The 15,842-nt window shown below is 39.2% G+C and overlaps 2 protein-coding genes across 18 annotated transcripts in view; one reads left to right on the forward strand and one right to left on the reverse strand.

The window, feature by feature from the left end:
• The window catches only part of CLYBL (citramalyl-CoA lyase), a 187,906-nt gene that overhangs the window by 119,769 nt on the left and 52,295 nt on the right, over positions 1–15,842 (forward strand). The window lies entirely within an intron of this gene.
• The window catches only part of LOC148224866 (uncharacterized), a 139,044-nt gene that overhangs the window by 68,550 nt on the left and 54,652 nt on the right, over positions 1–15,842 (reverse strand). For 2 of the 11 annotated variants that reach the window (XM_088159861.1, XM_088159865.1), the window contains exons 2-5: positions 3,115–3,270; positions 1,741–1,812; positions 1,441–1,623; positions 875–1,076 (exon numbers count right to left, since the gene is read on the reverse strand). In XM_088159861.1, coding sequence (XP_088015987.1) covers positions 875–1,076; positions 1,441–1,623; positions 1,741–1,750 — 395 coding nt within the window. In that variant the 5' untranslated portion in view covers positions 1,751–1,812; positions 3,115–3,270. Of the gene's footprint in view, positions 1–874; positions 1,077–1,244; positions 1,624–1,740; positions 1,813–3,114; positions 7,387–7,414; positions 10,143–10,243; positions 10,920–12,079; positions 12,234–15,842 lie in introns of those variants that run through there. The other 9 variants (XM_088159860.1, XM_088159866.1, XM_088159862.1 and 6 more) reach the window with 8 other exon arrangements.

Here is a 15,842-nt window from a genome sequence, read left to right on the forward strand (position 1 = left end):
CAGCTATTTTTGACTCATCGCTGCCTGTCTTACTTTGTGTTATTTAATGGGTTCCAGTGGCCATATGCTGCAGAGAATCCTGGAACAAAGTGAGTAAACTGGGAGGCATTGCTCAGAAGGATAAATTTCACAGTTGGAAACACACTTAATACTAAGCCTTCTAACCAGTTTTTCCAGAAATCGCAAGCTTGATTGCCATGATATCTGAACATGGCATTAGCTACTCTAATGAGGAAAATAATTGATATGCTATGGAAATTAGGTCTAATTAGATCTTGTTAAGATAAATATCTCAGTTCAGCTGAAAACTTGAAGAGATACATTTTGCAGCATTCCAGATTATAAATATGACCCTTGTTCTTCACCCCCCTCTGCGTCTTGGGTTACTCCTGGTAGAAATGGATGTGAAAAACCTCCTTATTGCAATCACTACATTCTATACCCACTTGACATGGAATAAGTGACAAAGATGCTGGATAGTTTAAACTTTACATAGCTTAAAATCCATTTATTTTTTACATTGGCTTTAGACAAAGAGCCAAATTTCAGGACTGTGCAACAAAACATGTCCTGCCTATTCATTTTCTTATATTAAACAAATATATTAATGTTTATAAATTTTCAGATCCATGGCAAACAATGTTCTTCCGTGCTCTTTACCACTGTTTTCAATGACTTTAGAACAATATGCATGCCAAGTTATATCAATACCATCTTAATAGAGGATAAATATTGAATGTAAACTCTAACAAAATCAAAGTCCCTTTTAAATTTAAAAGGAAAAAGAAGAAAGAAAGTAAAAAAATATAGAAGGTGGGCCATCCAAAAGGTGGCTAAATTTCATTAGTATTTAGACCGAGCAGATGACTGATACCTCCATGTATACTTTGCAAGGTGCTGCCAAGCAATGGGCCAAACTGGTCTCCCTTCTTCTCTGGTGGAGTTCCCGTGGGACTCAGAGCAAGATGAAACCTTGTAGGCAGCTGCTTTGTTTTCTTCCTTCTTGCAAAAAAACACAGATCCAAAACGTTTACTGTCCCAGTGGACTGGAGTTTCCATCTTAGACACTGACACTTCTGCAGTGCAAAAGAGATGGGAATCAGTGTTCTGCAATAATTTTAGATAGATGTTTTTTCATTCTCACAGAATAAGCTATTTAAAGGGAATTCTTTAAAAGTCTGTCTTCAGATATTATTTTTTCACATCTCCTGACCTAATGACCTGCAAGCCCTAAAACAACTTACCCTGTAACATCACAGGCCATTTTTAAAATATAACATATGAAGGAGTCAATTTCCCTTATTTGATGCAATTCCTTTGCCATCAGCCTGGCAGAGCTGGCAGCTTTAGACAGTTATTTCTGTTCCCTGCAGTCACCAGTTTGCCTTCAGGGGAGCAGGAATGCTGGGGGGTGACTCTGCAGAGCCCTAGGTACACCACCTTTGTGCACCAGTGCCACTGGGAGCCAAGGGCATGAGGAAAGCACAGGAGACCAGTCTGGGCTGGGGGATTTGTCCATGAGGACCACCATTCCAGGAGGCAGATCCACCAAGTGGTCCCTGCAATGATGAGGGTCTGATGTCAAAAAGCACAGAGGTTTTTTTTTAGGCAAATCCACAGCCTCTGAAAAACAAGAAAACAAAAATCCATCTGTATGTCCTCTTAGTGGTAAGTCTTGAGCCAGGGGAAAGGTGAATGATCTGATCTTTTCAATGTCTCTGTGTCTTGATAAATACATACCTCTGTCCATTGACTTTTTTTCTTATGAGTGCAGGGAAAACTAGCTTGCAGGGCAGCTACTGTGTAATTTCCCTGGATGAAGGAGAATAATAAGTGAGTAAAACAAGATGACTCTTCCTATGACCTTTAAATTTTAATAAATTAAATATCTATTTTCATTACTCATTTTCTATTATTAATGTATTTCTCTTCCGTTATTCTTGGTCATTACTACCAGAAGATTCTGCATCTTTCATTTCAGAAAGTAATTGCAAAAATTGAGAAGATTCCCAAAGATTCCCTCCATGTATATATGTACATACACAGTCACTGGATGAGATACCATGCATATCAGCAGCAGATGTATGCAGATTTCTTCTGTGGCAGTCTATAGCAATGATTTCACCATTTAAGTCACACAGCACCAAGGCAGCAGTTGGGTTTTTTTAAAAAAAAATCTATTTACTCTTTTTTTTGACAAACCTAATGATTGCAGAAATGATAAATCAGCCTGCAAACAGTCCAAATTTAAATAAAATCACCCCCACACTAGACTATAACAGTGGCAGATGGACAGAGGAAGAAAGTGTATATAGTCATATTTTTTGCCATTATAATATAGACCCTTTCAGATTGCAACAAGCAACTTGCCATCTGCAAATCTGAGTCTTTCCTTTTCTGCTGAGGCACTGATTCAAAAATCATGATTTGTGAAGTTTGAGTTAAAGTATTAAGAGGCTTATCTCTCATTTTAAAGGCATACTGATCTCCTGATTTTACTTTGAACACATAGGAAAAGCATCCTGAATATTTCCCTCAGCTTCTTCTTAAGACAAAACCCGAAGCCATTGGCTCAAGCTTAGGTATGTGGTGAGGTAATGGGTTCTGCACATGAATAGCTTTTTGTCAAATAGTCTCTTATTGCTGTTGTTCTCTGGCTTTTGTTTGGTTTACTCTTTGAGGAAGTGATTTGCTCTATGCCTATAGGATATGTAGATCACACAGGGCACCTTCCTTACAGCAGCACACATACTCACAGCAGCAATGAGCATTTGGTTTTAACGCTGACCCTCTGAAGAGAGAAGAATCTGCATAAATGTCATTGATTTTTTTAGGGCCAGTTCTTCATTTAAATGGCCGCTGATTTAGTGGGTGTGTCAATTCAATACAGATTTGCAAACAAAATCTGGGCACATTTTAAAAACGTTTCAGTGTGTCTACCCACCTCTGCTTTCCACAGTTTTATCCGACTGTAAGTTTGCAAAGGATGTGGCCATCACAGAGATCAGACAAACATATGCAATTTGCAGCCTACCGGGGTTTCTGATGCTTTCACACTACGGGCAGGGAGTTACTTCATCTAAGGGTCAGGACTCTTACACAGGTTTAACTCACCAGTAACCAAAAAATCGCCTCTAGGTATGAAAGCCTATTTTGAACTTGTTTAAGAAGAGGAAGATGCAATTAAATTCTGGCAATTCCCTTTCAAGAGGTGCTGCAGTAAGCTTTGCATTGCAGTATTTCTAATTTTCACTAGGTCAGGGTTGCTCTCTGTGAAGCAAAAAAAGAAAAGGTTTGTTTTGCTAATCGTACATGCAAAAGCCATGTACAAAATAAAATACTAAATACAGTAATTACAGTAATTTTTGTTAAAATATTTTTACACAATAAACCTTTGGCTTTGAAAGCTCTACTAGAAGCAAAAGAAAAACAAACTGTAATGAAAAAACTGAAATCAGAGGCCGCTAATAACACTAAAGGGAGTCCAGAAGCCAAATTAATGTTTCTACAAAGAAATACTTTTCTACACCAGGCAAATTCCTAGTAAGACCTTTACCTGGGTCTTTATAGACAGGATTCAGATTTCATTTTGAAGTATGTTTTTTACAAACTGTTTAGTGTTCATATGTCATTACCACTGTTGGGCCAGATTGCACCTGGCATCGATATAAACAAAGCTTTGGCAAGAATTCTTTCCTTTGGGATGGAGACATCTGATTTTCAAGCTGAAAACATGTCAGTGTTGCAAGACACTCCAAATAGCCTGTTTTACCAGTGCAGTAAATTAACCCGCCTGGTGTAGTGTTAAATGCTTTACAAACATCAACTGAAGGTGAGGGAGGGAAATACCAAAAAACAAACAAAAACATTTCAATAACTTGTTTGACTACGAGCAGTGAAAAAGTACAAGTAAAGCTTGAAGGGAGGAGGGGATGCCTAGGAGACAGGACAGCAGAAAAACAAATTTTCAGAATTTTGTCCTCTATTTAACCTAGAGATTGTGTGCCGTGGTGTGGGAAGACACAGAAAGAGCAGAACAAGTTGTATAGATGATAGAAAAAGGACCTTCGTTTGAAAAGTAGATCAGGATAACAGCAAACAGTGACTCTAACTCATCATTGCCTTGTCTAGAGGAGGAAGGGTTTTTGATAGCTATTGCATGAAAGAGGTTCACCTTTAATGCCACAAAACACTGGTGGACAAAGACTACGTAGGCAAAACAGAGGATAAAATATTAGGCTATCCCCCTTGCTTCCCCATTGTTCAGGATGAAAAAGCTGAGCTGAACTTCTGGGCACGCAGAATTGGCTGTGTGAAAGCTCTCATCGCTAGATCGTGCATTTGTGCTAAGCTTGAATGGTCTGGAGGACAATGGGGTTCATCCTGCCTGTGGCTCTGCAGTGATGCTGCAATATAGATGTGAAACAAGAATAGCTGGAAAGTAGGTCCACATGCGTATGGAGCCGAACAACGGCCTGTCCTGAGAAACACAGGCAGAGGCAGTATTCTTCAATATATATATATATATTTATACAGCTCTTAGACTGAAGCCATTTTGCTACTCATCTTGCTATTTTAATTGTCCTAATAGCTGTCTATTTACAAACATTCATGTAAGTGGGCTGGAATAATTAATGAATATTCATAAGCATTCATAAAATGTGGCAAAGTTTATGTTAGGGCAGATGTTAATTCCCAAGAGGATTACATTTCTATTAAGTGTAAATTTATATTAGTAAGATCCAGCATGATTGATTCTTGCTTGGCCAGCAATAGAGGACTTAGCATCCATACTGGCAGAGATTATATCTGGTCAGTAGGAAAGGAAAACCGGCCAAGAAACTGCCAACACAGAATCTGAAGCTGTGAAACCTGGTCAAGAAGAAATAAAGCCAAATAAGCAACAGATGAAAAATTATCTTAAAGCAAAGATCAAATCACTCAGTTGGAAATGAGAATTGTATTGGAAAAGGTGATGCTGAGAGCATGAAAGGACATGAGAATTTTAAAAACAACAATATTAACAAATAAAATGGAGTGCTGAGTACTAGTAATTTTATTTTTAAGTGGACCTTAACATTAATTTTAAAAATAAGTAGACAGTTTTTATATGCTCAAAGATGTCTGACAAAGAGTAGAGAGGACTTCTAAACTTTGCAAATCATGTGGAGAATGCCAGAGGTATCAGTACTCAAGAGCCACAGACATACTGGAGAGACCTCAGGAATGGTCTCCAAAAATTTGAAGGAACTGGAATATCTCTCCTCTGAGGAGAGGCTTAGAGAGCTGGGACTGTTCAGCTCAAGGGGATCCCATCAGTGTAAATAGATACCTGCAGGGAGGGTGCAAAGAGGACAGAGCCAGGCTCTGCTCAGTGATGCCCAGTAACAGGGCTGGAGGCAATGAGCATAAGCTGAAACATGAGAGGTTCTCTCTGAACATCAAAGCACCTTTTCACTGTGTAGGTGACTGAGCACTCACAGGTTTCCCAGTGGTTGTCTCCATCCTTGGAGATATTCAAAAGCCATCTGGGCACAGTCCCAGGTGTGCAGCTCTGGGTGTCCCTGCTGTAGCAGGGGCATTTGACAAATGACCCCCAGAGGTCCCTTCCAATCCCAATCACAAAAAATCCTGTGATTCTTTGACTTCATCTGAAGCTCAGTGGGCAAGGTCATAGATCAAATTAAGAAACAGGCAAAAGAAAGAGACTTTGTTAAGATACAAACTTCACAATAGTTTTCTGGTACTGTTGTACCTTGTAGAGTACCCTTAGATATTGGAGTGGTCTAGTGGTTTCAAGAAGGAGTTGTTCCTGCACTGATGCTGCAGAAACCTACTGCCTCTAAAGAGGAGACTTCCTAGGAAGTTTATTGATCATTGCTTGCCAAATCAAAGAGTGAGAAGTGGGTAGGGAACTTGCCAACAGATAAAGTCAAAGAGCATTAATGCCACTGTGTGTTTTGTCCTCAGAACATAAGTGAAGTTCTCTAGACGTAGAGTAACCGTAGGACCACTTCGGACTGTGCCAGCTACAGCCCCATCCGAAGCAAAAGCAAAGACACCTTAGCCAGGAATGGACAGAAACAGCCTTCTGTATCCAGCAGCATAATCACACACCAGCACAAGCACTGCTAACACTCTGGCAGGGACAGTGCCTCAGTGCCCAGCTGGAATGACAAAATGGAGCCAGGGAGCTTCCGGAGGTTGCAGGGGTGGCTGCCAAACAGACACGATGCTTGGTGGCAGGCTGGCAGTGTAGGGAGAAGCCACTGCCAAGAAAAGGGAGGGGAGTATCACCTGAGTCCCATGAGGGTTCACCTACACCTGATGCAGGTGATGGGAGTGGGGATTCTGGCTGGAGAAAATGTCTCTGAGCACTTTTGGGGGAAAACTACCTTCTGTTCTCAACACAAAACACATTATTACTGGGGCAATCAAAAAATATAAACAAGTTTAGCAAGTAGAGCAGAACAGTTTCCCAAAAAAGATTTTTCTAGGTAAGTGGAACACATTTTCACTAATCTCTTTTGCCAGTCCTTCATTCTGAACAAGGAGAATCATATCAAGTCGAAAGGACAAAAAAAATTTGCTAAATACATACTTTGTTCAGACAGTTACACAACAATAAAGCAAGTTGGGCAAAAATATAAGAGGAAGAGAAAGTGAGGAGGAAAAGGCAGTTTAATGGGTGTCAAACTTGTAAACACTGAATTGTATTTTATCACTGTTGGTTTAAAATTAATATAAGATAAACAAAGCAGCAGTAGTGTACTAATGCAGTTATATTGCTGTAAAATCCTGATTGTCCATGAATTTTATTCACACAGGAGAATAAATTATATTGCTAGTAGCATTTTAGCAAATAGTTTCAGGCCAGAGCATTGCATCAACTTAATGTTATTGGTGTCAAATAAATCTGAAGTAGTTAAATCAGTACAAAGTCCAGGCTGACCTCAGCCTTTATTGTATGTTTTTAGAAACGGTTCAAAGCTGAACCCATTTTCTTATTAGTCTCATTAGTCTTTTACTTACGCTATATTTGGCAGAATATTTCATTGTCCAGAAAATGAGAGAAAATACCTGATAAGCCATGTGTAAAGAATTTGACTCAAACCCTGACAGTCTGCTTGAAGTGAATGAAATTCATGTCAGATTTGGACAAATGCAAGAGTAGGTAACAAAAGCACAGGTGAAGGAGCCCTGCATATTCAGATCTGGGAAAATGTTATGAAGGGAACCACATAAATGAAGGCAAAAGTTGTGTAAGTTGAGTAATCAATGATTTAACAAGGTGCTCTGCTTCCAGATGCCCCTGTCGGTTATGCTGAGGTAATTTTATGGGGAAACACATATGGATGCAAGAATGGGGGCTTTTAGTGAGGGTTTTTAGGGAGTGCATTTGCTTGAATCCTACCTACTACTCTCCTCATGGGCACAAACTAGGTGCAACAGTGGGTGCTCAGCTGGCTGGGCTCTGGTGGAAAGAAAAGCAAAAAGAGCTCAAGAAGTTCCTTTTTCCATGTTTCCCTTCCTAGTTGCTTATTGTCATCCTTTGCCATGTCCTTGCTTGCAGTGGTGCAATTGTTTGCTTGGCCAGGCTGTAAATAGGACTGATTAAATGGGCAGGGATAAAATACAGAATCCTACTCTCCCACACAGAAAAACCTGAGTTTCTCTAATGGGATTGCTTTAATTATCCAGTTTGCATGTTGGCTTAAGAAAAAGTTGATTGGAAATGCTTGCATAAGGAAAAAGCAGGGCATGGAATGGGAATAAGCAGAAGAGGGTAGGAACTGCTTAGATGTTGCAGAAATAATCATGTATTGGTTTATTTTTTCATTTTATTGGGAAATATGCACCAACTTTACTTAAAACTTCACAGATATCCCAGAAGCCCCACTGAAAAGCACCTTCTCAGTCAGCCTAGCATTTAAAAATAATTTATTTCCTTAGGGAAGTAAGGTTGAAGAAAAGCTTAGGGAAGAAAGTGTCACAAGGCCCAGTAAGTTGTTCCACTGCAATCAGGAATCTCTAAATGAGGAACTTAATCAAGTTCTGAAGAACACCAGTAAACAATTCTCTCCATGTCTATAAAGGTGTGTATTGTATTGTACCAGTATAATACATCTATCAGTGATGTACAATTACCACGCTTCAACTATAGGGTTGACATGGGTGAGATCTGACCCAAAACCAGCCACCTTCTCAGGTCCCACTTTCAAACTGGAGGAAAACCTCAGTTCCTTTGACACCAATCACAGGTCTAGGCAGGGAAAATTCACAGTCAGGTTTTGTTTAGACCACAGAACACAAGTGAATTCAATTCTAAAAGGTTCATACTCCTTGCCATGAACACATGAGTCATGGAGTTTATTTTTAATAATTTTATTTTGTATCAGAGATCACTCTCTGCCTCAGCTAGTCACTGCCAGTACAGGGACACATGGGACATGGCGTTCTGGTGCTGTTTCAACTCTCCCATTTCTGGGATGTGGGGGTGGAGAGAAGGGAGGGCAACTTTTGTACTACTGCTCATCCTTCAGGGCCTGTGCCAGAAGGTGTAGTGAGCTTTGCCTCATCATATGGAGCATCTGAGAAAATGTTGCCTGCAGAACATGCTAAAGTCTGCATTTGGGGCAAAGGAGGGTTTTTGGGTTTCTTGACTCACCCCAGTCACCCATCCAAGTGGGATTTATCCACCTGAGTGACCAGTTTTGGTCTTGAGTCCCCACTGCATGGAAATACATACATCTACAAGGTGACACCACTTTAAAATGTAAGTTGAAAATAAAGATTTGAGAGATTTATGTACCATTACAGTTTTACTGTGAACGTGAGTTTTGAACACTTGGACCTAGGGCATTCTGTGAGGCTTTGATCACATTACAGAATATTGATTTGCTAATTTATCAATGTAGATAAGGCACTTTATGAAAACTGAGATAGAGCTGTTAATCAGTGTTTGCTCAACACCAGAAACACAGCCATTGTTTCAAGCCTTCTCTTTGAAACACATAGTTTTATTGAGACTGTAGACAGACTGGGAGACGTTTATTCTAGAAAAGAGAAAGGATAAAAGACACCTTGGCACACTTAACCTGATTTTTCTTAATGCCTTCCTCCTTCTTAGGAGCTATTAAGTAGCCTGGGGCAGACACTGGTTCCTCCGGTACAAGCAGGCATAAAGTTCTGGCCACTTGGATTTTTTTTCAGAAAACCTCTGTTTACCTTTCTTGGCTTTAAGTATTCTTTTTTCAATTGGTTTATTAAATAATTGAGGCAATAATTTACCCATCTTTAAAACATTTGATGTGTATCTGACTTAGAATCATCACATCTGAAATCAGCTGCTGAAGAGGGATTGATAGTTTGCTAAAGCAGATGTGCTTTTGACAGACAGTAGTGTGTTTCATTATCAGCATTAACAAGAAGATGTGCTTGTAAAAATAAAAAATAGATGTCTAAACATACACATTTTCCATAGTTATCTATTACATACTGCCAAGAAAATACGTCTTAAACTGTAATATTTTAAAATTAAAATTAACATACTGTTAAGCTCAGATGAAAGAAAAGTATAACCCTTTTTTTTAAACTGATATATTAGATTGCTTATTTTGTGGCCTTGTTTCATCATGCAGTAGCTCATTTGGACTGTCCAGGAAGACTAATTAACACTAATGCTTCTAAAGAATTTTCATTTGTGATGCTAATCTGTCACAAAACCAAAAGTATCTTCAGAAAGCCAGGGGAAAAAAGTAAAGAGACTACTTCTTGCAGACAGCTTAAATAAGTGCTAGCTTGACTTGTGTTAATTGAAAGGTTGTTTACATCTCTTTTGTAACTGTTTATAGAAGTTGGCAGGCAGAATAGCTGCCTACCTACATGAACAAAACTTTGATTTATTTAAGCTGCTGTTTATATTACTATCATTGAAAACCTCTTGAAACATTTCTGTACACATGGTCTTCAGGTATAAGCCTGTCTCTGTGTTTATGTACACACAGATAGACACACTGTGCTGTATCATTTTTGCTACTGAGACATTTATACTCAGTCCTTATATTATGTGAATATTTCCATGTGCCAGTTCAATCTAGCAGCCTAGTTGCCTCTGTTTAAATTTCTCTGAGATATATGCAAGTCAGAAAAATACCTTGATGACAACTTGTGACAATGTCTTGCTGTTGCACTCATATCCACATCCTTGGATAGTCAGGCTTAGCAGAAATTTAGTACTTACATAGCTGAGCACCCCAAAGCTTTATCTGGGTTCACGAGCCCTGGCTCCTGGCTGTTGAGAGAGACAACCTCAGGCTCTTGTTCACTGGTTCTCCACATTCACAGCATCTCAGGACAGGCCACCTGACCACCATGTGTGGAAATTGCGCAACTCTGATGGTGTTGGATGGAATCCACCTAATATCTTCAGGATCCACATTGTCCACACTGGTAGAGGGAGGGAGAGGCTTGCTAGGCTTACATGACAGCAAGCACTCCCAGCTGTTCCTGGACAGCTTTTAGAGATCTTGTCTTTTAAATATACAACGTAGCTATAGTTGGTAAGTGCACTGATGTGTTTCCACACCATAAATGAAACTTCTAGAGAAATGGGCAAAGAAATTTAGTTTCCTCAGCAGAGTATAATTAAATTGCTGCTTAGTTCACAATGCTGGCTACTGACGTTTGCATCATTTTAGTGTTGCTAGACCATGTACTGCATGTAAGGACAATTAGCAGAGCAGAGAGAAAAGCAGCAGATGCTAGAAGTGCACAGAGTTAGATGACTCATTTTGGTGTCATGAAGAATCTTTTTCAGACAAGTTAAAAGGTTGGTATTAAACAAAAAAACCACCAAAATAATAAAACCCAAATTATTACTAAACATATAATATGAAGATTTCGGGAAAGAGTAGTAGCAACATCAGTGTCTTGCAGTACGCTGAAGCATATGTTTACCTGAAATACAGAGAGATACCAATATACATAATAGAGACTCTATTCTCCCTCTTCCTCCCCACTCCTGCCCCTTTTTTCCTTTAGGATTGGTTACATGCTGGGTTTAGGATTGGTTCCGTGTTGAACCAAAAGGAAATGTAGTCTAAAATTTCTTAAATATTTAAAAACTTGTTAACTGATTATCTGCTCAGAGGTAAAAATAAGAAGATATTTAATAACCACATCCTGGAGGCTTTGTGCATATTTTACAGCAGCTTTTCAGTCTAACAAGACTAACTAGAAATATGTACTTGCCATTTCAAAGATTTATTCTCACAAGCACCTGATACGTGTAAAGTAGAAAGCAAGTCTCATGAGACAAGTACCTCCTGCTCTCAGAAGCGCTCTGCTTCACATTTACTGTTCTCTTTGTTTCCTTAAAAACAAATGTAATTTGTCTTTTCTCTTGCCAATCCCATTTGTGAATTTGAAACTAAATGGCACTTGTATGGTATCATTCTGTATGGCATCACTTCATTGATGGAGAGTTACGCATGCAGAAAATGTCAGACTTTCCCCCTGCAGAAACTCTATTCTGCACAATAGCTACTTTAGGTATATAATATATATGTGCACTTCTGCAAAATCTTGTTTGAGAGGTGCATTCATATGGCATGCACTAATATAAGTGACAAAAGATTCATTAATGTCAAGTTCTGTAAACAAACCACTCCAAGGAATTAACATTAACACTTAATTGTATGTTTTTAGCATGTCAGACACGTCACAGAAAAAAGAACTTGAATTGTGATTATAGTAATTAATTTTTCTCTCCTGTTTGAAGCATGCCAACTTATTATGGTATTGAGGATGATAGATTCTGGCCTGCCATTTTATTTCATCTTATATTTACATTTCCATATGAAGAACTGTTACCAAAAGATGTTAACAGGATGAGATCTATATACAAACATATATTTAAGTATGACCACTATCTTTACATTAAGATCTGAAGGTCTTTAGAAAAAAAAAAGGGGGGAAGATTAGGCAAGAAAAATAAAGCAAAACAGAGATTCTGTCCTCAAAATCAGGTAGGTCTAGAAATCACAGTGCTGAAAAGCAGGATTGTAGGGATGCGTACCAGTTAGAAAAAAGAAAATGTAATTTTTCCATCTGCTGTTAGTCTGACCATCTTTGCTTCAGTTTTGCTGTATTAACAGTGTGCCCAAGGTGAGTGGGTGGCTGAACTTCCAGTTCTGTGTCATTCTTTCTTTCCTGTTCTGAAGTGGAAATTTCTATATTTTGACATACAACATAAAGGGGGAAAAAAAGCGAAAAAAAATGAAAAAAAAGGAAAAATGGAAAAATACTGATTCAGATGATGGGAAACTATTTCCAAATACTGTTACCGAAAGCACATATTCAAGTGCACTAATACAGTGTGGTTTTATCAATAAGCCCAAGAGGCTCCTTCTTTGCCGCCACCCCCTTCCCCGATCTCGCGCTCTGCCTGCCTGATCCCATCCGACAGTAGAGCTGATACCGCACTAATCCCCGCAAGTTTGGGACTAATGAACTAACTGCTGGGCTGCTGCCACGGAGCTTGGTCCCAAACTATACTGTACTTCACACTCGATTTATTCTCCAGATGGCGAGACTGCGCAGCCCTGCCGCGAGGGACCACCTCTTCCACTGGAGTGTAAAAGTGGACGGATGTTGTTTTCTTTGCAGATTTGATAATTCAGAGCTACAAACTCATGAGGATGGTTAGTTATTAGGTTTAATGGGTGCCAGTGGAGCCGGCAATGTGCGTTTTCCCATTTTTAATTTCGGTGTCTGTGTGTTTGGGTAGCAATGGATTTGTCAGCAATGCTGCGTCACCTTTATCTTCACCAGTTGGCGTCGATGCACGTGGTAATGAACCTCTTCCTATGTCCTCCTCAGAGTTAAACAGAAGGGGTGCTAAAGTAGCCACCCTGACCAACCTTTTTTTCCCCCTCAGTGAGCTTTCCAGAATAAGTTGCAAATTTAGAGTATTTTAATGTATCACTATTTACCAGGAAGCTCTCTGTTGGCTTTCTCTCTTGATCAGTTTGATAAAGAACCCAACTCACATGGGACCCAAGGAGGATACCACCATCCCAAGCTACCTGAGCATGAAATATTTTACTTAATGATATGGTTTATTTCTTTATCAGCTATTCTTTCCTGACAAAGTGTTATCTGATGTTGTAGTTCTCATGTGAAGAACAGGGCAAATATTTTTCTCACTGTTCCTTAAAAATTCTGTTTTTCCCGTTCTTGGCGTAAGGATATCATTGTATCAATGACTACTTTTTTCTCTGTTGTAATGTTGAAGAAGTTTACCTAGGTTAGGATTTTAGCTTTTGCAAGAATTCTACAATAAGAAGAGCATCTACATTTCCCTGCTTAATGAGGCAGAAAGGGATCTCTCGTTTCCATGTTTTTTAATACATTTGGTCAAAGGTTTTAGTATATATTTTTTTTTATTTACCCATGAAATGTTTTAGTGGAAATCTTTATGGGAACCTGATACTCCCCACTAACATCAGTTGGATTTCCTCCATTGTAGGAAGGATAGGCACTGAGTCAACCCCCTCACAAACTCTGGCTTTGGCAGCCAGGTCAGATCAGTTTGTTCCACATTTAAAAACATGAATTGATTCTTGCTGTGGAAACTATAGTGACTAGAAGTATTATATCATGGAAAGGAAACGTTTCCATTCCTGGGGTATCTAGGCAGACAGATCTAAAACATAGCGGTTCTAAGAAAACGCATAAATTCTCAACCCAACAGATGGCATGGGTGTGTTAACTAACATAGCAACATATTTTCTATTAAAATATGGGAAAAAACAACAACCCCCTCCCCATGTTTGTTGGTTGGTATAAATTCAGTGAAGTTGTTGGTTATTTTTGGGATACGTACCAGAGGGCTGCACATTTAGTTTATGTAAATTGATAACAGCAACAGCCTGTTAATAAGTGTTTTGTATGGAAATATACCTAGAAAGACACGATCTGTCTTTTTTGGGAAGGGAGTTTGCAGACTGAGGAGAAAAATAGATATGAGATGGTCTAGTGCTCATTATTATATTCTGAAAAAAATTCATAACAAATTAGGCTGCAAGTTTGCTGGAGATGTGCCTTAAGCTGGAATTGAGTGCTGCCTTAGAGGATACTTTGGGAAGATCTCTCTTTTGCAAATTGCATCAGTATATGCTGAAATGGTGATAATCTGACTTTAATTAAAAGCATAAATTTATTTGGAGTATGTTTTAAAGCTACCCTTCTGCATCGTGTCCAGAAACTTTCAGCCCAGCCCTCGAAACCCATTACCCCAGGTCAGAGAAGGAAAACACTGGGGATTTGTATTTCCCAGTATTGGCATCATATGGTTGGGTTTACCTAATTTGGAAGAGCCATTTCAGACAGCCATGCGCCGGAGCTGTCTTCCAGCTGGACGTGCTTGTACTAAACTGCCTGCATCTTTATGTGGCTTTCCTAATGGCCCCAGACAGAGTCCATTCACAGCAGTTCAAATGTTTTGGGTTGCATTTTCCAGAGATTACCTCTGAAGGCGTCCCTTGATCGCAGCCCAGGGATGCCTACATGGGCGCCTTGTTCCTGTCTGTCCGATTAACGGGCATATGCTCCCAGCCTTCGGAGGAGCACGGCTAGTAGCCCCAAGCTGAAGGCTGTTCGCTTCAGATTTCATTAACTTTCTGCTTCATTATTCCTTCCTTTTAACCAGTTAGAGCCACCAATTGCTTTTCTCTAAACTTACCCTAATTATCAGGGGTCCCAGCCCTGTAAATCAGTACACTGCAGAGCTGTCTTAAACTGGCCTGGGAGACCCTGTTCTCATCGGTCCTGACAACTGTAAGCTACTGTTCCCTCACACTGTTTAACTCAGACCACATTGGGAAACCGCCTCTGCCCCTCTTGCTGGCAGAGGTTTGCATCCGTCTGGTTTAAATCTACTGTCATGTGCTCTCTTGCTGATTTGTATTAGCCTGGATATTAACTTTGATGATTTTTTTTGTTTTTTCCCCTTGAGTTTGCCTGTTTTCTTGAAAAGCATCTCTATTCAGCAACTGCATATTGTTAAATTCCTCAGCCTCCATGAGTCAGGAGCTTTAAAGTTTTATTAGCCCCATAAAAACTCTTCACAAATGAAATGACTTTTGATAAGTGGGCATTTTGACAATGCAAATTTGTTAGGGGCTGTTGGTGAGTGGAAGGAATTTGGGGTTGAAACTTCAGTTGGCAGGAAGCAGGGAGCCCAGCACCTTCTTTCGACCCCTACCCCCTTCTCCAGGAGAAGATACGCATTTCATTTCAGAAAAGCATGCCAGTATTCTTCATGCAAATCAACTATTAAATAGATTTGTGAATTTACATTCACAAAAATAGCAAATGACCAGGGGAAGTTTGTGTCTTTGGAGATTTTATTTTGTGCCAACAGAATACCCTTTTATGTGGTCTAAAAAAAACCTTAGAGTTATTTCAGCCTTGTTTGTATATGCAAGTTGTGAATTCTGTTACTGCCTTTAATGCACTTCGAATACATGAAGTAAAGAAAAACCAAAGAAGTATATATACATCTGAAATTTTTGATGTTCAGTTAATATAGAGCTAAATTACAAAAATTGTTTTATGAAAATTTAAGAATATTCCATTTTTGAAAGAGCAGACAGTGCAACACATTATGTTAGCATAAAGATTTGTGTTTGTTACACATGTTCAGCACTAGCAGACACAAAAATCTTGTTTTCTGCAAGTGGTAGAAACCCTATGCATTGAATTTACCAGTTACAAAGAAACAGTAAAGAAGAAGGTAAAATTGTTAGGTTCTGATGATGACTGCTTCAGTAAAGTCC

This window comes from Sturnus vulgaris, chromosome 2, assembly GCF_052056855.1.
Source record: "Sturnus vulgaris isolate bStuVul1 chromosome 2, bStuVul1.hap1, whole genome shotgun sequence".
Taxonomy (NCBI): domain Eukaryota; kingdom Metazoa; phylum Chordata; class Aves; order Passeriformes; family Sturnidae; genus Sturnus; species Sturnus vulgaris.